Here is a 22,121-nt window from a genome sequence, read left to right as displayed (position 1 = left end):
AATTTTTTTTGGTTCCTTCCAAACATGCAAAGTGAGGATGAATTTTCCATCGTCTATCCCATGGTGTATGGTTATCGGTATTTTTGCATTACATAGGGGTAAAGTCTAACTTAATCTACGGAACCCTAAGCTGCGCGTGACCCGACACGCACTTGGCTGGTTTTTAAATAAAGGAACAGTAGCTAAACCCATGTTGGGAGTAGGTATGTAAACTAAAAGTACCTACAATATAAGAACATACTCGTAGATAAATACAGTAGGTAATGACCTCTGTCTAAAGTTGAAGTACAGCGTCGACTGATAAGTCCTTATATGGACAAAATAATATGAAGATAGGAATCACTATCTTATTATTTGATTATAGTCAATATTATGACTCAATCAACATCAAATTACATGGAAGGGTGTTTTTTTTTATAGAACACACGTAATTTTTCATGTCGTGTTTATAAAATAGTAACCATAGATGCTTCATGTTTTTTTTTAAAAGTGATCCGTGTTGGATGTTAATTGATAGTTATTATAGTAAATTTAAAACTTAATTGAGCTTTTAATAAAAGTAACTCAGAATAGAGAATAAATAAATTTATGATGTAGTAGACGCATTGCATTGAAAGAAAGAAGTTATCACCTTAGTTATTGTTTCTCACAGGTACAATATAATGTCGTTGGTTTCACAGTACTAAAGTTTACTTTATATTAAAATGTATAGCGGTATATAAAAAGTAAACAACGCTATCATTAAGTAAATAAAAATATAATGATGTTATGCAAAATTACCCGCGTTAATTCGAACGGCCATAGTATTTTACGGCTGTTTCCGCCAGTCCATATATGGACATTTATTGAATACTCGACGCTCATTGGCTAAATTTTATCCTCATCGGTGACTCACTCTTCAAGTAGTATTCAAACGTGAAGAGCGACTTTTTACTTCGTAACGCTGAAAAGAAATACGTATTTATCTAATCTCTTGGTGACTGAACTTCCTTTAAATAAAACAAGTTCTATTTATTTCTGTAGTAATATTATGAACTCCATCAGAGCGACTGGTATTTTGAAAAGTTGTCAACTTGTGACATCTGGTTAAAATATTAATATATTTAAATTTTTGGTTACGATCCTATTTGTTAAATATAAATATTGAAAACGATTTTTATTAGCACTCCTAAACATTCCATAATATTGTTGTAATTTCAATTTAGAACTCGTTAATAAAAGGTGCTGTGTTGACTCATTTTGATAATTTTGACACATGCGCTGATTGGCCGACTGGAAGTTACGTTTAGCCAACTTTACAAATCAGTGTCGTTCCGGTCACCGTTGTCGTGGAGTCAGTGAAGTTTAGTGTTGGAATTTTTACGTGTTTTAACATCAAAAAATGGTAAGTTTTGAAAATAAATCACAGTGTTACGAAATTGTGTCGTGTAATTTGATGAATGGCTGTGTTATTTTTTGTCAAAATGGCGCATTACGGGAGGACGACGACCGGCGCGGCGGTCGGCCATTATTTGCAAAGACTGCCGTCTTCGCACGCCTTTTCATGGAAAATGTTGTCACCGTTCAGTGATTTTATGCCACGTGTTGTGTTTTCAGCGACTGTAATGTGCCATAAAAAGAGTTTTTTAAGGACTCCGTTAGTCGATTTGAGCTTATTGGTGTTAAATTTCACTAATGCGAACCTTTCACGTATCACCGCCTTTTATGACGAGACGGGCGGTGTTTACGCATTGCAAAGGCAAATTTTCGTGGTTTAGCGGTTGTCGGCGGTCAGCCGGCGAGGGCGTCGAACCTGCGGCAATAAATGCGCGCAGTCGCTCCACTACTTAACCATATATGGCATAGCCGACGGCCTGTCAAGTACATCGAATTTAAGTCTATTTTTGGGTAGGCAAACGCACAGCCAGTCAGCCACCGCGTCTCCTTTCACCCTATTACAATGAAATCGCTAATACACACTATTCTACCTACCAATGCCAAGGTTACTATCACAAAAATCCAATATGATTCGTATTATAACCCTAAGGGTTCTTAACTACGAAGCTTAAGTGAGTCATAAGTTGAGATGAATCACCGAAGTTTTTATCGCAGTTACTTTCACTACAGGTTACTCATTAGCGAAGGCAGAATCGCCGGTGACGTATGACATATACTGAACTAGTGTAGGCACGCCACTCGCGGCGTCTTGTACTGTACCTGCTAAGCGTATTCTGACCCTAACCTACTGGTTTTAAGGTCTAAAATCATCAAATTATAAATTTTGTTTCAATGTAAAACAGATAATTACCAAGTTATACCACTATCATCAAAAAACTACATTCAAATGTGATCACTAGTTTTGAGAGACAGAATAATTTATTGGTTGAAAAAAAAATCTTATAATAATAGACTCCCTGTTGTTTCCATATCCATTTAGTTCCCATTATGTGGTAATACAGGGATAAAATATAGCTTATGACACTAAAAATGTAGGTTCCTATTGTTAAAACAATTTAAAAATTGGTTCAGTAGAAATAAATTGCAGAAAATTTTTGTAAAGATTATACCACCGGTTCGGAAGGCAGGTTCTGCTGAGAGGAAACTGGCAACCCGGCAATATAACTCAACAGTTGCTCTTTTAACAAAACTTAATTAATTTTTTTTCGCAAAAAATCATTGTAAGAAATATGTCTCTCTCGGAGTTATGAAACTCTCTGCGAGAAAGCCATATTTCTGCAACTTACAGCTTTTTCTGCTGCAGCTCCCAGTGTTGTTTCTGTCTCCCTGATAATTATGACACTAAGGCAGATTTTAGCTCTGGAAACTGGATAAATTACCTTGCTTCATAATTATTACCTGTGGCATGCACACAGTTTTTAACTTGAGTAGGCATTTTGCATACAAAAAGTATGAAATTTAAAATTCCATCTCCAATTATTCATGTTGGTAAAGAGTCCTCAGGGTATGCAGTGCATTTTTACCCAACTTCAAAAAAAGGAGGGGTTTCTCAATTTGACCATTCAATACATAATGTGCACACCACTGATTATTACTCAGTATCTGCTTACCTATAGCCCAGAATCCATATACATCATCTCATATGAAAGCCTTGAACATGTAATGTAAAACCTGTAATACATACTCTCAATGCTAAATGTGTATTACTCACATATTGTCCTTATAAGGATATTTTTTTATCTCGTAGTTTGCATATATGTTGTTTTAGTTGTTACAAAATAATATTACATATATATGATTGGTGTTCTGTTTAACTGTTAATTATATCTAAAATGTTTTCCTGTAGAAATTATGTATTAAATGACCTACCTACACAGTTCCTTCCTGTCCAATTGGTGGCTTTATAGTTACTCGAAAGGGAAATTGCTTTGGGCGGCATACTATAGACAGCATTTATAAATTGAAAAGGAAAAAAAAAACTGAAATCCCAATGTGCATGCCCATTAGACAAGAATTAGCACAAAAATGTCTCTTCAAAGCAGTAACTGGGCTCCCTTGGTCTGCCATTTCTTCTCATGCTTGATATGAATAATTCAGGCAATGATATGTGCTTGATTTTCAAAGATATGAATAATTCAGGGCCATTGAGTTAAATATTTTATCTTTAAAGCAATATTTAAAGACAAATTGATGGACAGCGTCTGCACTGACAAAAAAATTGTCAGTACACAGGATACAAAATCCAGTATACCACAGGCGGTGAAAACTCACTACACTACTAAAAATACTGCTCCAGTTTTGCGGAAAGACATTTATAACAATGACCATTGCCTACACAGAGCATTAAGTCTTAGGGCACTTGCTTGCGACTTATTCTATAACAAAAATGAGTTAATATATGTTGCCCTCATAATTTATTATAAGTGTAGAAACACTACTTGCTGATTGTTTTATCATTGTATCAGAGGATGGACGTAAATTGCTGGATATAGTAGTTTTGTGGGGACTTCTAAACACATAGCCCCGAGCCGCCTGCAACCTGCATCTCCCTGTGGCAAATTATATGTTTTCAGTGCCCAGTACAGAGTAGACCTACACTGCTCTTTGTTTTGTACCTCTACATCAAGGAGCTAAGTCATGAGTATATGGTACTCGCTGATGCCCACAACTTCGTCTGCCTTTAGACTTCCTTAATTAAGCCCTATTGCAAAATACCTCCTTGCCAAATTGTGTTTCTTAAAATTTTGTGATGAATGATGAATAGAATCTTAATATAATATAAATGTGAAATTTCACATTTATATATATAATGATAATTATTTCACATGAATGTGATAGTAGTAATAAAGGCTTATATTTTATTTATAGAAACACAAACAAGCTTTTATTAAGATTTAGTATACTTTTTGGATTCCAATGAAAACTAATTTTATTCCACACTTATTGTGGAAACTTGACACATGTCCAGTTCAACCTAGCTTAATTTTTTTGACACTCAAGGTTTATATTTTAATATGATTGTAATTTGTTTTTGCTTATCCACAATACTGGATTTACATGCAGTTTTTTTATTGGTTTGTTTTCAAAAAGAAGGCATATTAGTAAAAGACCACCAAGACATAGTCAATTCTAAGAAAAACATCAGACAAGCTAAATTATAATCTTGCTAAGTATGAGTAATTCACATGCATATTATTAAAAAAGTTGAGACTTCATCACAACTAATGAATTATTGATTACTTGCTCATACAGTGTCATTCACTTTGCATTTACTTTAGTGGGTTTAAAGATCATTTTAGTAACAGTAATCATGAACAAATATTTTCATCTTTATTCTTTTTATGAAAGAATAGTAGAACCTTGAGGTTCCACCTGCATAGTTCCCACACCTGTGGGAATATAGAAATAAATATATATAGCTTTAATGTGTTAATTGATTGTCAAGGAAAGTTTAAATTTATATGGACCACTATATAAATTCATACTAAGTAGTGGGACGTGCAACCTTATTGTGTCGCCAAGATCAGAATGCTACCTTTTGCTACCTTTACACAGTGAATCCACGAAATGCTAAGATATTCTTCTCATTCCCTGTTAATGTAGCTTGTTCTTTCCGGGTCCTTTTCCAAACTTTGTCATTAAAATTGGCCATTCTGTGTATGTCCATTAGGTGGTCACTCCAGCCAAACAAAGCTTGCTTAGCAGGCCACCCAAAAAATACAAATCTTTCCTGTTTATAATATTAGTGTAGATAGGCTTGTGCTTGACTACAACAATGGCTTAGGGGAATTAGTAAAGCAGTCTTAAGTTGGAGCTTGCTTACCTATAAGATGCCCTTTTATAGGTATTAGTTACTTTATGAACCCGTAAGTCATTTATTTAGTTCCTTGATGTGTCAACGTTGATACAAGGCTGTATTGACAAATAGCATTGACCTTTGCAATATAGTATGCATTGAACAGTCGCTACATAATTTGACAATGATTCGGAAATGAATTGATGTCACTGTTGTGATGTGAGTCAATGACTTTGATATCAAGACAACCTCACGAGGTCACAAGGATTCATAGCTTGTGAAAATTATGTTGTATGGATTAAATATTCTCCTGTTTATAATATTCTAATACTCTGGTTTATTCCTGCTACTTTATCCTCTGGACACTAATTCAGTGTGTCAGAGAATTCAATTAGTCATCTCTGCTAGACATTGTTAATGTCCTAATATTTTCCTAAGCCTAAGGTTGCCTGGTAGAGATTTTGTATTCTACTTCTCATTATGGTTCTGTTTAACTTGTATTCAAATTAATATTGTGGTGTATTATTTTAGTAGACCTTAATGTCAGCTATCACCTTCTAAAGTATGTCGTAATATTTACGGAACATCCTGTATAATCCTACTAATATTATAAATGCGAAAGTTTGTATGCATGTTTGTTACTCTTTAACGCTGCAACTACTAAACCGATTTGGCTGAAATTTGAAACGAAAATAGATAATACCCTGGATTAAAACATAGGCTACTTTCATCCCGAAAAAATCCATGGTTTCCGCAAGATTTGTGAAAAACTGAATTCCACGCGGACTAAGTCGCGGGCAACACAAAATTATGCATATTATGTGCCCTCAGTGGAGTAGTTAAATTCGGCTCACTTTTTGCGGTGATTTTGTAGGTAATATGTCTATAGTTTAAAATGTCATTGCTAATAGCTGTATCATTGTTGAAATAGGAATAAAACCGCGTTTACAGAATTGCCCCTGACCTTTGTAACAGAATACGCGAATAGTCACCGTGCACAATTTGACAGTGAGGTTTTAGACCGAATCGATGTCATTGCTGCGTGTCAGTGACCTGACGTCAGAGCCGCGGAGGTCATTCGCCCCGCACCCTTCGATCTTTGTTCGAGGGCTGATTTAATACAGCGGAGGGATGATGTGCATGTTTTAAGGGTCAAGTGTAGGGTATAGACTAGATCAATTTACTTTAAAGTCAATCAATATTGCACACCATACAGACATAAAAAGTTTTACCTACCTACCTTTAAGTATATGTATTTTTTGCTAGCGGACACTCAGATAATCGGTTTTGACCCAACTAAATTTTACATAAGTAACTATTTAAACTTTATCAAGTTTTTATTTTAGCACTTTAGCAGCTTTAGCAACGTGTAATATAAAATTTTAATAAAAAAAATTTAACCGACTTCCAACTAAAAAGCAAAAAATAACATCTTACCTACGTGCTACCTTCTGATCAGTTTGAAGGCGGTGCCAAGCCAGTGATGTTTTAATTCAAGCGTATAAATTACACAATTTCTGTGGTTCTTTCAGAAACGGCTTTAATTAAAACATGTCACTGGATTGGCACCGCCTTCAAACTGATCAGAAGGTAGCACGTAGGTAAGATGTTATTTTTTGCTTTTTAGTTGGAAGTCGGTTGAATTTTTTTTATTAAAATTTTTATTTTTTAATTTTTAGTGTTAGCACACCTACTGAGTGTGAACAAAAATTAATGAGCAATTAGTTGAAACGTTATTTTCTTATGATAAGTATCTAAGTCCTACAATTCCAATTTTAAAAATACTACCTTAACTCATATACAAAATTTCACTCCCCCTTCACGTAATATGAATATTCAGAAAAACGTGAAAGGTGACTGTCCTCCGTCTTCATCACTAGACCCCCTGTGCACTCACAATCCATATGGGTGGAAGGTTCTCATCAATATAAAATTTATCAAGTTCAAACACAAGGTAGCTACTGTGAACCGTTGAGTAGTTCTCTTAACTCTCCTTCGTCTTCATCATCAGACCCTTAATACAGTCACAACCCATCTAGGTGGAAAGTTCTCATCAATACAAATAAATCAAGCCCAAACAAAAGGTACCTGCTGTAAATCGTTAACGAGTTCCATCGTCTGTGTATCGGCTCCATCATCAGACCAACTCCAGATCTTCATAAAATTGTAGTGGTTTAAATTACCTTATGGAAACACTAACAAACGCACTAGCCGTCTATACGATTTTCGAAAGTTCCCCTCGATTTCTCCAGGATGCCATCATCAGATCCTGACATGAAAAAAATGGGACCACCCTGGAATCAAACCCTTCAAAACAAAAAAGAATTTTCAAAATCGACCCACAAATGACGGAATTATCACTGGACATACATAAAAAAAAAAAAAAAAAAAAAAAAAAAAAAAAAAAAAAAAAAAAAAAACATACATACAGCCGAACGTAGAACCTCCTCCTTTTTGGAAGTCGGTTAAAAATATTCATGCAAAATTACAGCTTAAAGTGTTTTTGATGGGTACAGTGACAGTTGTCTGTCAGCATACCGTTTTATTTATGGAACCCTATAAAAATAAATGAAACTTTTCCATGCGCCTTAACTCACTGTACATTGATTTGTCGTACTGATTCAGTATTCAAGTTGTACATTGGCCAGACGTATTTATATCGCCCGATAACGGAATCCATCCCCCGATGCGATGGCCCGGTCGCCTTCCGGTGACACTTGCTCCCGGAGGATATCCTTGTCGCCTGTGACGAATCTATTATTAATACGTGAATCGAAAACTACGGTTACCCTTTGAAAATATTACGCACGGAGATTTTAATATTAATTTTAGACATATGATTTCATTTAAATTGTGAATATATTTAAATTTCTGTTACTAATTCTTCCTCACTTATTTTATTTAATTTTAATAAATAAATATACTTAAACAATACACATCTTACTAATTCATCCTCACTTATGACCTTTTTATTTAATTTTAATAAATAAATAAATATACTTAATACACATCACCATCTAGCCCCAAAGTAAGCATACAGAGTAGATTGTGTTATGGGTACTAAGATAGTTAATATTCTAATATTATACATTTATATACTACATATAAATACTTATATAATGTATAAATACACACAGACACTGGAAAAAACCCATGTTCAACACACAAATATTTTCCAGTTGTGGGAATCGAACCCACGGCCATGGATGCAGAGAGCAGGGTCACTACACACTGCGCCACGCGGCCGACAAAATAATCGCGTTAATCCAAAATCCCGGTTATTTTTACATTCTCTCGGAAGAGTGAGCTTTGGAGATCAAAATTTTCGTCAAATCTAAAGCGTTAGCCGAACAATTTGATCGTCTATAGTTTTGGAACGTTGTAAGTAAACATTACAAAATTAAAAATAAAGTGTGCAAATCGGGACGCTCGAGAAAAATGCTAACTTAAACCTGCTGCCGTATGCGTTAGAGAAAGGGAAAGAGAGGCGCCGTAACGCGTTACGTTACGAAGTGGGTGCCATAAGAACTTATCACTTCAAAAGTGATCGTCAACAGGCTCCCTAAGTCATAAGTCCCTTGGTCGCTAACTATGGACCTTATTAGAATGATAAAAATCACTCAGCGGACGATGGATTGAACGAGCTATGCTTGGGAGCTGTTTCTCTGCGTGATCGAATCAGAAATGAAGAGATCCACAGACGAACCAAAGTCACTGACATAGCTCAGCGAGTCGCGAAGCTGAAGTGGCAATGGGCAGGCGACATAGTACGAAGAGCCGATGGACGTTGGGGCACATCGCACCGGAAAGCGCAGCGTTGGTCGACCCCCCACTAGGTGGACCGAGGACATCAAGCGGATTGCATGCTGGCGACTCGAGACCGTTATGCTTGGAGGTCCATGCAAGAGGCCTATGTCCAGCAGTGGACGTCCATCGGCTGAGATTTAATGGACTTTAAACATGGTCAACGGGGTCTCATCTCTACCCACAAGCCCGATAGAATCGTTTCGTCCCTCTCCGTTGACTCTGCTGCGGTTCGGCTGGGTCCGGGTTTTTTTTTAATTTCTAGCCCCAGCAAACACATAAAAAAAGTTCAACACATTTATGACTGAATTGACTTCTGCATTAAACAAATACAGATGGTGCATACATAGTAGCGCCCTTCCGATCGATACAATGCGGGTGACTTTCGCCCTATTGCGGAACTTTTCTAATGTCATACTTTGACTAGATGTGCCTCGTTGCCTCAATGGTTATCCTATGGTGGTTTCGGATCACGATGCTCTGGGTTCGAAACCTAGATCAGGATACGAGATACTAAGTTTTTTTTCCGGAAATTTGCTGTTAAAATTCTCAGCCCGGAGTTAAAAAGTTAAGGTTGCCTAATGCCTCGAAGAGCACGTGAAGCCATCGGTCCCGGTCATTAACACCCTAAGCCCGCCAACCCACTTCGGAGTGAAATGGTGGGTTCTGTGGTACATTGGAAGTTCTATATCCCCTCGCCTATAAGAAGGGAGGCCTGGCCCAAAAGTTGGCTGTGGGCTCATAATGACAAAAACAATTGGTTTTTAACTTTACAAAATACAACATACAATCATCAGCTTGTATCCATCCACTGCTGGACATGGACCTTTCCGAGAGCGCGCCACCACAAACGATCCTCCACCTTCCTCATCCAACCAATTCCCACTACCTTCTTGATGTTTTCGGACCATCTAACTGTAGGGCGTCCTACACTGCGCTTGCTGGTGCGTGGTCTCCACTCCAGAACACGTCTGCCCCAGCGCCCGCCCGCCCACAACTTAATAAACCTTTGCCCATTTACACTATTTAAAAAAATGTAGCAATTAATTTACACTGTTAAAATTCATTATTTAATATTCAATTTGATTGTTATCTTGGCCATGAACTTGAGATAAAAAACAGATAAGGGTAAATGATACGTAACATTGGACAACATGTGAAACCATACCAATACAAACGCGTGAACATGGGTTTATTTTTACACCCCGGTGCCTGGTTGCTGTAAGTTTTTTACGTCTGTATAAAATTATGTACCATAGTAACTCTGAAAAGTTTAAATATAATAATAATTGACGGAACAAATAGGATTTCCCACTTGGAGGCGGAAAATTATCGTTTATAACTAAAACAGCACAAAACGGAAGGTTCACAAGACGTAAGTCTTAAGTTGGGTCTCAAATGTTTGTAATAGGGATGATGACAGTGTTTTAAATTGTATATAAATTAAGAGTATGCTAATAGTTAAGCAATTTTGTAAAAGTAACAGGATGTCTGCGATCGTTACTTTCGGAGCTACAGGGATTTAAAAAGTCATATTTGCGGCCACGGATCCCTGAAAAACGCCCCCAAACAAAATGCCACGAATTAATGACGTCGTTGATCATAATGACCTTTAGATTTGTTTGAATATTTGGTAATATGCGAAAACTGAGTGCACACGCACAATTTTGTCGTTAACTCCATTATTTATTTATGTATATATAGTTTTTAATTTCCTCTTTTAAGCGCTTAATTTTTTATGACCTAATAACATATCTAACATTATTTAACATCATTGCTTAGCAATACTACAGTTTTCAGGAACGTAAAAATATTCCTGTCGAAGTCGAAGATCGTTTCTGTGCAACGTGGGCGTGTAAGTTTGTACGTCACACGGTTCTAATATTAACCGTCGGCAGTGATACTGGTCGCTGAACGAGTTTTTAATATGTATTTCCACATTGTATTTTTTTTTTCAGTCGTTTGTAAACTTGTGTCATTGAGTAACCACTAGATCGGAAATAGCTTAATCTAATTTTTTATCAAACTAGCGGACGCCCTCGACTTTGTCCGAATTTATTTTTCACAAATCCCTCTTGAACCATGGATTTTTCCGGGATAAAAAGTAGCCTATGTGTTAATCCATGCTATAATATATCTAAATACAAAATTACAGGTAATTCGGTTCAGAAGTGTAGGCGTGAAAGTGTAACAAACATTCATATCATCATTCGCAAAACAGTATTCGCAAATCTTGGGAAACCATGGTTTTTTTTTCGGAATAAAAAGTAGCCTATGTGTTAACAATCCAGCGTAAAATCTAATAGGATAGTAGGAGGACTCATCCTATCCTACTAATAAACATAAACGTGAAAGTTTGTATGGATGTTTGTTACACTTTAACGCCGCTACTACTAAGCGATTTGGCAAAAATTTGGAATGGAAATAGATTTTACTGCGTGTAACACATAGGCTACTTTTGATCCCGGAAAAATCCATGGTTCCCGCGGGATTTGGGAAAAACTGAATTCCACGCAGACGAAGTTGCGTATTCGTATTTTTTCTAGAATTTTTTGCCTCAAAATACCAGTATGTATTTTCTGCACAATTATGGCTCATATACTCGTATGTGACAACACTGGAACCTCTTCAAAGTTAGCCTTGCATTAAACAAATACTTTTGAAATAGCGTACATGAAAAAGTACTTTAACATTACAATTGTATTGCAAATAAATGCCTTTGTGACCAATGTGTGTTAGGTAAAATACCTCTGATATCGATATGGTCAAAAGATAATTGGTACCTATTATCGATTGGCAGAGTGATTAGAGTTTACGCGATATCATTCGTTTGTGATTAATGTATTACTTATTTTGCAATGGATATATTTTTATATTAAAATAATTTATTTATAATATGAATTGTTTATCATTAGAAAGATCAGTCAGTCATACAGCAATGGAAAAGGGCTACGCTCGGAGTATCACATCTTGTAAAAATCAGAAGATCTTTAAAGGAATGCATAGAAGTAAATTTCTGTAATCGGATTTTTTTAACAAAGGAGAACATTCATTTTGGGCCCTTTTTGAAAGTGCCGGCCAACGAAAAAAAATGGCACGAATCGTTAGAACTAATCATTTGAAGTAATAGCTAATATGGCATAAAAGTTGTCAGGTGGCTCTGAACCAAATTATACAGGTTCGATGATTCGTTATTTCCATACATTTTGTCAACTTTTAAAAGTGCCCGCTCAGAAAAAAATCTAGAAATACAATCTTTGTGCCATACTAACTATTGCTCCAAATGGGCAGTTCTAAGGATACGTATCAGTTTTTTTTCTTGGCGGGCACTTTTGAAAATCGACAAAATGTATGGAAATAACGAATCGTCGAACCTGTATAACTTGGTTCAGAGCCCTCCTACAACTTTTATGCCATATTAGCTATTGCTCCAAATGGCTAATTCTAACGAGTCGTGCCATTTTTTTTTGTTGGCCGGCACTTTCAAAAAAGCGCCCAGAAATGTATGGAGCGTGAATAATCTCCTTTATTTTATTGATATCTGGCGTCAATGATACTCTATACTAGAGATGGGACTAGCGCATCAAAACGGAAGCGGACAAATGTGGAAAATTGACTTAATTTCATTTAGTCGCTTATAAAACAAAGAACGTTATTTAAACAAATAATACCTTAATATCGTATACAATGTCGAGTTGTGTGTTCAGGAAGTGTAAAAACTATATTACACATAAATATATAATGTAATAATTAAAGACAACTTTGTGCATATGTACGCTCAGTAATGTAGCTTAACTCGGATCACTTTTTGCGGCGATTTTGATTTTTTGGTGAATAACCTATCTATAATACAAAACATTATCATTGTCTGGCGTAGGAAAATCTTTAGTTACTCTTTTTGTTCTAAGTCTCTAGAGACTCTAACTAAGCTAAAAATACTCTATTATTATCATCAAGCCATGAACATCCATTGTATAGGCCTGTTGTAAGGATTGAGCCGCCTGCATCTCGCGGCTCCCCCCAAATCACGTGTTGTCATCGGTCCACTTACTAGGGGGTCGACCAACACTGCGTTTTCCTGTGCGGGGTCACCATTCCAGCATCTAATAACAACTCTTAACAAAGGTTACTTTAAACTACGTTAAAATCGCGTCAAACCTCTTATGTGGGGTTTGTCCAACACTGCGCTTTCCGATGCGCTTTCCGATCATTTCAAAATCTTGATAATTTTCGAAGCTGCGTGCAGATTATGTTTTGAAACTCATTGAGTTGTGTTAACGTTCTAATAGGAATTTCCTTTTCTACATCGTGATAACAGATCAATGAGGAGACGCATGTGGCATGCCGTATACCCACCCGCATGGCGGCGTATAAATAGACGCAAGCGCGTCTAAATACAGACGTGCATGCCCACACGTGCGTTTTACTCTCGCTGCCAACGTATCGGTAGAAGTTAACAATATGCTGATTGCTGGCTAACTTGTATGTACAGCCTACTTCCGAAATCAAAATGTTCATATTATGTAGATTTTAGTGTCCGACCGAATGTTCGGTTTCGGCCAATGTAGGCCGAATTTTTTGCCGAAACGGAAACATAATATAAAAAATATATATATTATTTATATCTTTTTTATATTATGTTTAATTAATGATTATAACATACTTAACATACTGTGTTTCCATAATGTCCTAACTGATGCAAAATAATGGATAAAATGCACCAAACTTCAGTATTTTAAGGAATTTTGTACTTGACCACGTCAGTTTCGGTTTCGGCCAGAAAACCAGTTTCGGTCAGACTAGATATTATAGATTGTTTTCAAGAATATTAGCCATAGGTACACGTTAACCGTAAGTATATTTTCCCGTTTAAATAGACACACGTGTGTCTAAATTTAGACTCGTATGCCCACACTTACATCTCAACTCGTTTACTCACATTTTCAAATTGAAGAATTTATATATTGATATCGTGATAGCCCAGTGGATATGACCTCTGCCTCCGATTCCGGAGGGTGTGGGTTCTAATCCGGTCCGGGGCATGCACCTCCAACTTTTCAGTTGTGTGCATTTTAAGAAATTAAATATAACGTGTCTCGTCTCAAACGGTGAAGGAAAACCTGCGCACCAGAGAATTTCTTAATTCTCTGCGTGTGTGAAGTCTGCCAAACCGCATTGGGCCAGCGTGGTGGACTATTGGCCTAACCCCCGTATATGGGTTGATAACGACGATATATTGATATCGTCAGTCCACTTGGATGTGACCATTGCCACTTCATCTTTGCGACTCGTTGAGAGATGACGGTGACTTCATCTGCTTTTGCTTCTGCCACATTTATAATATTTGTATGGATATACATTACTGTTACTTCCCATTTGAGATATCTTCGCCATAACTGATAAAAATAATATAATTAACAATAATGTGTTATTTACTAGAACTGATTAGCAAATACAAGAGCAGGTCATGTGTTATTAATCACTATTGTTTATGCTATAAGCATCATATACGTTACATTACAAACATCTGTCTAAACGATACTAATAAATGGTCAGCAGATAACGCTATTTATAAACACGGGGATATTCCTTTGTGTTGTTTTGTAGTGTAACTGTGTAAAAATAAATAGTTAAAGGCATAATATTTCAGTAAAAAAAGTAAAATAGTAACAGAAGAAATAAACAAAAGGCGGCCTTATCGCTTCTTAGCTATATCTACCAGACAACCTTACTTGTTTACAATATCAAATTTAGTCTTTATATCAAATTTAATACGTTGAAAAATATATTGCGTTGCCTCAAAAACTCTTCGCAAAACTATAATTAATGATAGATAATAATATACTCAGAGGCACAATTATCCGTCCACTTTAATATACTCGCATCATAGTAAAGAGGGCGGATAATTGTGCCTCTGCGTATAGTTTTGACAGTAGTTAACAAATCGCCCCACCATTGAAGCCAGCACTCTAAAATAGTGAGACGTGTTCCACCAGCTGCATATTACGTGAACACGACGGGAAGGATTTACGACACACAAAATAATTATATATTTTGAGTACTGGGAAACTTGGGTTAATAGACTTGTCCCAATTTGCATACTATTTATATATGTTACCGTTAAATTGTAAAATTCGTTAGTTTATAATCTCACTCGTGATATTATAATCTACCGTCATATTGTGAACTGAAAATACTGATTCCAATTTAACTTGTTATATTTCGGTTTATTATCTATCGGACCAGTAGTTCCTGAGATTAGCGCGATCAAGCAAACAAAGAAACAAACTCTTCAGCTTTTTAATATTAGTATAGATTTGGCAAGACTGTTTGTCTAATCTATCGGCAATTCAAGATATTCATACATGCCTGCTGTTTTAGTGAACCAGGGGGCGTTTAGTATTTTTTGATTGATTTCATTGAATTGTTTATTAAAAAAAAAACACAATTTTAATGGCCTCTTTATATTATTTGTAATTACTTTATCTACACAGACACTCTAATTTCGACTATCACACTAATAATATAAAGTCGAAAGTTTTTGTGTGTGTAAGTTAACAATGTTTGTTCCTCCTTTACAATACGGCTACTGAGGCGATTAGGCTGAAATTTGGAATGGAAATAAATTTTACTCTTAATTAACGCATTTCATCCCGGAAAAATCCGTGGTTCCCGTGGGATTTGTGAAAAATGGAATTCCACGCAGACGAAGTCGCAGGCGTCCGCTAGTTTATTTTACAAGTATGAGGTGCGAGCTCTATCAGTGTTATATCAGGGCGTGTTACATGAAAACAATGAAATGTAGATATCTGTAACGTGACATCACGTCAAATACTTATCGGGCGTGCTACTCCAAATCGTTTTCCAATGTCATCTGTAAAGGCCGGTGTATATCTGGCGATGTGTAGCGTTTTTTACTCGAAAAAAAATGTTTTTTTTTTAGATATTCTTTACAAGTTTGACTTGACTACAATCTCACCTGATGGTAAGTGATGATGATCTAAGATGGAAGCGGGCTAACTTGTTAGGAGGAGGATGAAAATCCACACCCCTTCGGTTTCTACACGGCACCGTACCGGAACGCTAAATCGCTTGGCGGTACGTCTTTGTCGGTAGGGTGGTAACTAGCCACGGCTGAAGCCTCCCACCAGCCAGACCTGGATAAATTAAGAAAACCTCAATCGGCCCAGCCGGGGATCGAACCCAGGACCTCCGTCTTGTAAATCTACCGCGCATACCACTGCGCCACGGAGGCCGTCGAAATTCAAAATTGGTTAATAAAAAAAAAACCTACGCGTCGAGAACCTTTTATTGAAGTCGGTTAAAATGTCGAAATTATGAGATGTCAAACATAAAAAACAACATACGCGTCGATTTTAAGTCCGTTAAAAATTGATATTGCTCGTAAATAAATAAAATCGTCTATTAATGAACATATTTCGGTAACTAACTATTGTAACTTTTTTAAAAATTTTGTCTGTATGTCTTGTCTGTCCGGGATAATACCTGAAACGGCTAAACAGATTTTAATTGAACTTTCACTGAAAGATACGAGGAGGTTATTGAGCAACATAGCAACATATAGGCTACCTATTATCCCAGAAAAAATTATGGTCCTCGCGGGATTTGTGAAAAATTAGATTTTTAACATAAAGTCTATTTAAATACGTATTATGCTGAGGTGGTGTTATTATATTTTTCTGGGATATAATGAATGATTTTCTAAAGCTTTGAAATACAGAGCAATCATGCTTTATTCAATGGATTAATATGTCGTGAACTTGATAGTATAATTCACAGGGCGCTCTTAAGCCACGATTTAAAGATACAAAAACATGATAAGCAGATATAGTTTGGCATGTATGTAGACCTTATCAGATAGTGTTACTTTATATTTTGCCTTTGATACACGGAATTGTGGAAAAATGCGGGTAAAGTATTTTTTTTTAATAAAATTAAAATACAGAATTTTTGTGCTTCATGAATAGTTCATTTATCTTTATTTTTTGTTTTATTATTGTGGAGCGTTTGTAATAATTTGTTTTATTTGATAAATGCCTAAGTTTGACCCGTGGTTTCACCCGCGTATATGTATCGGTATAAGAGACTATGTGCCATTCTAGCATTATTTATTCCAGAAGAGTACCTTTTTTATTCCAGAATTATCTCGTTCATTTGATTTCCTTTGATTGAAATTTGGTTTCCAAAGAATAGTGCTGCTAAAAATGTGTAGCTACTCGTATCTCCAATGATAAAAAATAAAAAGTAATTACATAGAACTTGTTTTTATTTTATGACTAGATGTTAAATAGTTCAATGGGCCAGCTAGCTATTGAGCTGTTTTTCGTTATATTCAGAGCTACATAAATGTCTAGAAAGTTCCAGCTTAAGGGGCCGGATTCAACAGTGAAAGAGCTTATTTTCGAGACTACTTTTCTACCTACTCTACACTCCTGATACAATTTCTATGATATTATTAGTCTCTAGCGGACGCCCGCGACTGCTCGCGTGAAAATTCACAAATCAACGGGTACGGTGATTTTTCCTGACATAAAAAAAACCTGCGGTGTTAATCTAGAGTAAAATCTATTTCCATTCCAAATTTCTCAGCCAAATCGATTGCAGCGCAAAGGAGGATCAAACATACTTACACACTTTCACACACACTAATTTTCGCCTTTATAATCTTAGTGTGATTAGTCATATAAAGAAAATAATAATCTTGAAAAAAAAATTTAAGTCTTAAATTGCCTATGCTTCTATATTGACCGTGTACCGTTCGTTTTCCAGGCGTCTGGTGTGACAGTGTCGGACGCGTGCAAAACCACGTACGAGGAGATAAAGAAAGACAAGAAGCACCGCTACGTGGTGTTCTACATCCGCGACGAGAAGCAGATCGACGTCGAGACCGTCGGCGAGCGCAACGCTGAATACGACCAGTTCCTCGAGGACCTGCAGAAGGGCGGCACCGGCGAGTGCAGGTAATAGGCTTATGTTACTAGCAGGCGGGGATAAAATATAGCCTATAGTACTCGGGGGTAGTGTAGCTTCCCAGCAGTGAAAGAATTTTTGAAATGAACCTATTGAATGCAAACAAAGAATATGTTATTTAATAATGCATTTAGAATGCTGGAATACAATCAAATCTTTCCTCTTTATAATATTAGTATAGATATTAGCTGACTAAGCAAAAGTTGTTCATATGAATAACATTCATTCAGCAATACTCACAATTAAATTTCAAGGGTTATATTATCTATTAATCATAATAATAGTTAGAAACTATAAATATTTATAGGTTCTAATGATTTTAAAAGCGGGTGGGTGGGGCTTAGAAAACGACCTAATAAAGAATATACACAAAAATCATCAAGTCATCATCATTAGTAAAACATTTTCGCCTCACTTTTGAGCATGAGTCTTCTCTCTGAATGTGTGGGTTAGGCTAATAGTCCACCACATTGGCCCAATGTGGGTTGACAGACTTCGCACACATAGTGAATTAAGAAAATTCTCAGTTATGCAGGTTTCCTCACGACTGTTTTACCTTCACTTTTTGAAACATGTGATATTTAATTTCTTGTAATACAAATAACGCCTATATGCTTTGCATAGATGACCATAAATTTCAAGAGATACTTAGCTCATTTCGTTGTGGGCTTCTGCTCTTCTTCTTCTTCTTATAAGCACATTTGATTCACTGGACAGACAAAAATTCATGTTCACTGCTGAACTGCCAAATGTAGAATGGAATCCACTGCTTTAGATGCAGAGAGCAGGGATCCGTCCACTGCGCCAGTCGGTCGTCAATCTTCTGAACCAATTGCTGTTTTCATCACCATCATCAAGCAGGACAATAGGCCTTTTTTATGGACTTCCAAACATCATGATCCTGAGTCGTCTTAAACCAGTAAATCCCTGTAAAACTAGATTGATGTCAGCAGTCCACTGTTTTCACAGTTTGGTATATAAAAGTTACATGAAAATGATTATTTATTCCAGATATGGGCTGTTTGATTTTGAATACACACACCAGTGTCAAGGCACGTCGGAGGCCAGCAAGAAACAGAAGCTCTTCCTCATGTCGTGGTGCCCAGACACCGCCAAGGTTAAGAAGAAGATGTTGTACTCTAGGTGAGATAATAACTATCATATTATACTAAAGTATACATCGTAGACACGTCTAGTAGGAACGCCATTGGACCTTGGGCCAACAAACCCTTTGTTGGTTTGATCCCTGGCTGGGCTGATTGAGGTTTTCTAAAGTGGTCTAGGTCTGGCTTGTGGGAGGCTTCGGCCGTGGGTAGTTTCCACCCCACCGCAAAGTGATTTAGTGTTAGTTAGCCCGCTTCCATCTCTAAGATGGAAGCGGGCTAACTAACACTAAATCACTTTGCATTTTGCATCATCACTTACCATCACGTGAGATTGTAGTCAAGGGTTAACTTGTAGAAAATTAAAAACAATATTTATTTGTGACCATACTTTCTACTAGGTTTTCCTTCCAAGTTATCTTCCAGACTGACTTGAAAAAACTTGAAAATATTACTTGTTTTTCACTTTCCATCGGTTGAGCCATTTGCATGGTTCACCAGTTATTACTAAAAAATATGTATATATTGCATCAATCTCCTATTAAAAAGTGGATGCACAATAAGCGTCCGTAAAAAAAAAACGTTCACACTCAATGAGTGCCACACACAACTTGGCACTCAATTCCAGTTTGCAGTTTGCAAATTGAACCTTAAACTCAATCCTTGAGGTTGAATTTGCTCTGAATTTGGGATTTTATAGAATATTGGACTATATTTAAAGGCCTTTCTTTACCAATAATTCTAAAACTGTCAAAGCAAAATTGGCCAGTTTTTAAGTGACATTTTCTACATGATTGTGCCGCCTTTATTATAAGAGGTCCAATGATTGGAAATAAAACATTAACTTTTTATTCCGATTTTATTAAAAAAAAAACCTTTGCAAGTGAAATCACAAACGATAAATATTGACAGTGTTGTATTTGTTTTCCTCAGCTCATTCGACGCGCTGAAGAAGTCGCTGGTAGGCGTACAGAAGTACATCCAGGCGACCGACCTCTCGGAGGCCTCGCAGGAGGCCGTCGAGGAGAAACTGCGCGCCACCGACCGCCAGTAAACGCATTTACCGCATCGTACGCCAAACGCACCGACGTGCTACGTTCCACCGCAGTTTAGCGAGCGCACAGTGGGGGAACACTTACCAGACCAACGGGGCCAGTGCGGGAATTTGACAATGTGATGGTCGCCTTGGCTGTTATACCGTAAAATGTAGAGTTTAACAAATAACGCGTATAGGCTTTTAAAACTTGACTGTGTCTGTTTATTAAAAGACTTGGATGTAATACTCAATTTTGATAAATACTATAAAAAAATTGCTGAGTTTAACAATCTGATCAAACAGGTTTTAGCTTCAGCTTTGGCAACAAGAACCTTATTTTATGTTGTACTGTGATGATGAAACAACAAAAGCCTTGTCTTGAAAATGTTCATACACTGTTGGTTATTTTTGAGCATAAAAATTGCTCATTCAATTTTGAAAGCCTGCTACTTTGTCTAATCATATAGCCACTATGTATCTTATTTATTAACTTATGGCTATGACTTTCGGTATGGTTGGTTGTCTATGGTTTTTCAAGCCCCCAAAGCTCTGTTGGTCTGCTGAATTATATCTCTGAACTGTATGATCTCTTAACTGTGGTTTAACTATAGTCCCGCAAAACTAAATGCGACTTAGCGTTGTAATAGCTAAGTCTGTGAAAGTATTTAAATTGTAATTATTTAATTTATTAATTTTAATAGGATAAAAATAACATTTAATAATTATTATAAATTGATTTTTAACTCTATTGAACAGTATTGTTTAATTATAAATTGTGGGGGTAGTTTGAAATTAAATAAACCAGGAGTTTATAATTTTGCGCGACTATAGTTATGTAACGGTTTTTTTTTTGTAATCGAAAGGAGTTGTGCGCTCTCAGTGAAATAAGTAATAAGTTCTTTTGTACTTTCAGACCTTAGCTTGATACAAACGTACGGTTAACCGCAGGTGTACATATATAGTGAATTAACTATATTAAACTAGACTGCACGGTGTAGCATAAGGGATGTTTATGTAATAATTTAAATTATAACTAATTATTATATATATTTTTCCTATAAAATAACTAAAGAGTTAAGGTAAGCTCAAACTAAATTAATACACACGATAAAAAGTACACTCAAGTGTGTGCTTGGTGTTTCTTTTCTACCGCAATACGAAAATTCGGCTTTTTTTATACATTTTAGATTGTAAATGTGGAGATACGTCATCAAAATCGCTACATCTTCGTTTGGTATTCGTCGTGCTAACGCAGATAGCTTGTAAAAGCGGCCACGTGGCCGGTTGATAAGTATTTTGTAACCGATTTATTCAGAAATACACTCGATATAAGTGAACATTGGTGGTTTTATTATCAAATTTCATTATCGACCCGTATTCGGCTCACACCTGAGCTCTAGTCTCCTCTCATAATGAGAGTGTTTAGTCGAGTAGTCCACCACGCTGGCCCAATGCGGATTTGCAGAGAATTAAGAAAATTCTCTGGTATGCAGATTTCCTCACGATGTTCTCCTTCACCATTTGAGACACGTGATATTAAATTTCTTAAAATGCACACAACTGAAAAGTTGGTAGTGCATGCCCCGGACCGGATTCGAACCCACACCCTCCGGAATCGAAGGCAGAGGTCGTATGCACTGAGCTATTACGGTCCTAAGATATTAGTTTGTTTAAAAAAAACATACCGATCAACTTGAGAACTTCCTCCTTTTTGTCTTCTTAAAAATAGCGAACGCTGATGTCAAGACAAACGTATTTTCTCTTTCCTGTCCATTTCATTACTAAGCCCTCATTCGCACGAGAGTTTTTTTAACGAATGATAAAAAGCGTTCAAATACAACAAATGCATTCCCAAGTATATGTTCACACGACAATGTTTTTAAAACGCGACTCTTATCTTCGAGCAGTGTGGCGTTTTTAAATTTTAGGTGTTGGAATTTTAACGCTTTTTTAA

The 22,121-nt window shown here is 36.5% G+C and overlaps 1 protein-coding gene across 1 annotated transcript; it reads left to right on the top strand.

Moving 5' to 3' along the window:
• Positions 1-898: 898 nt before the first annotated feature.
• On the top strand, positions 899-21,504 carry LOC112058105 (cofilin/actin-depolymerizing factor homolog). The gene is made up of 5 exons (XM_052886784.1): positions 899-957; positions 1,206-1,384; positions 17,828-18,018; positions 19,040-19,171; positions 20,065-21,504. The coding sequence occupies exons 2-5, from the start codon at positions 1,382-1,384 to the stop codon at positions 20,183-20,185; spliced, it is 447 nt and encodes a 148-aa protein (XP_052742744.1). The 5' UTR covers positions 899-957; positions 1,206-1,381; the 3' UTR covers positions 20,186-21,504.
• Positions 21,505-22,121: the final 617 nt, after the last annotated feature.

Source organism: Bicyclus anynana, chromosome 18 (assembly GCF_947172395.1).
Source record: "Bicyclus anynana chromosome 18, ilBicAnyn1.1, whole genome shotgun sequence".
In the NCBI taxonomy this organism is placed as follows: Eukaryota; Metazoa; Arthropoda; class Insecta; order Lepidoptera; family Nymphalidae; genus Bicyclus; species Bicyclus anynana.
Note: the sequence above shows the minus strand (reverse complement) of the source record. Positions and strands in the feature narration are given on the sequence as shown.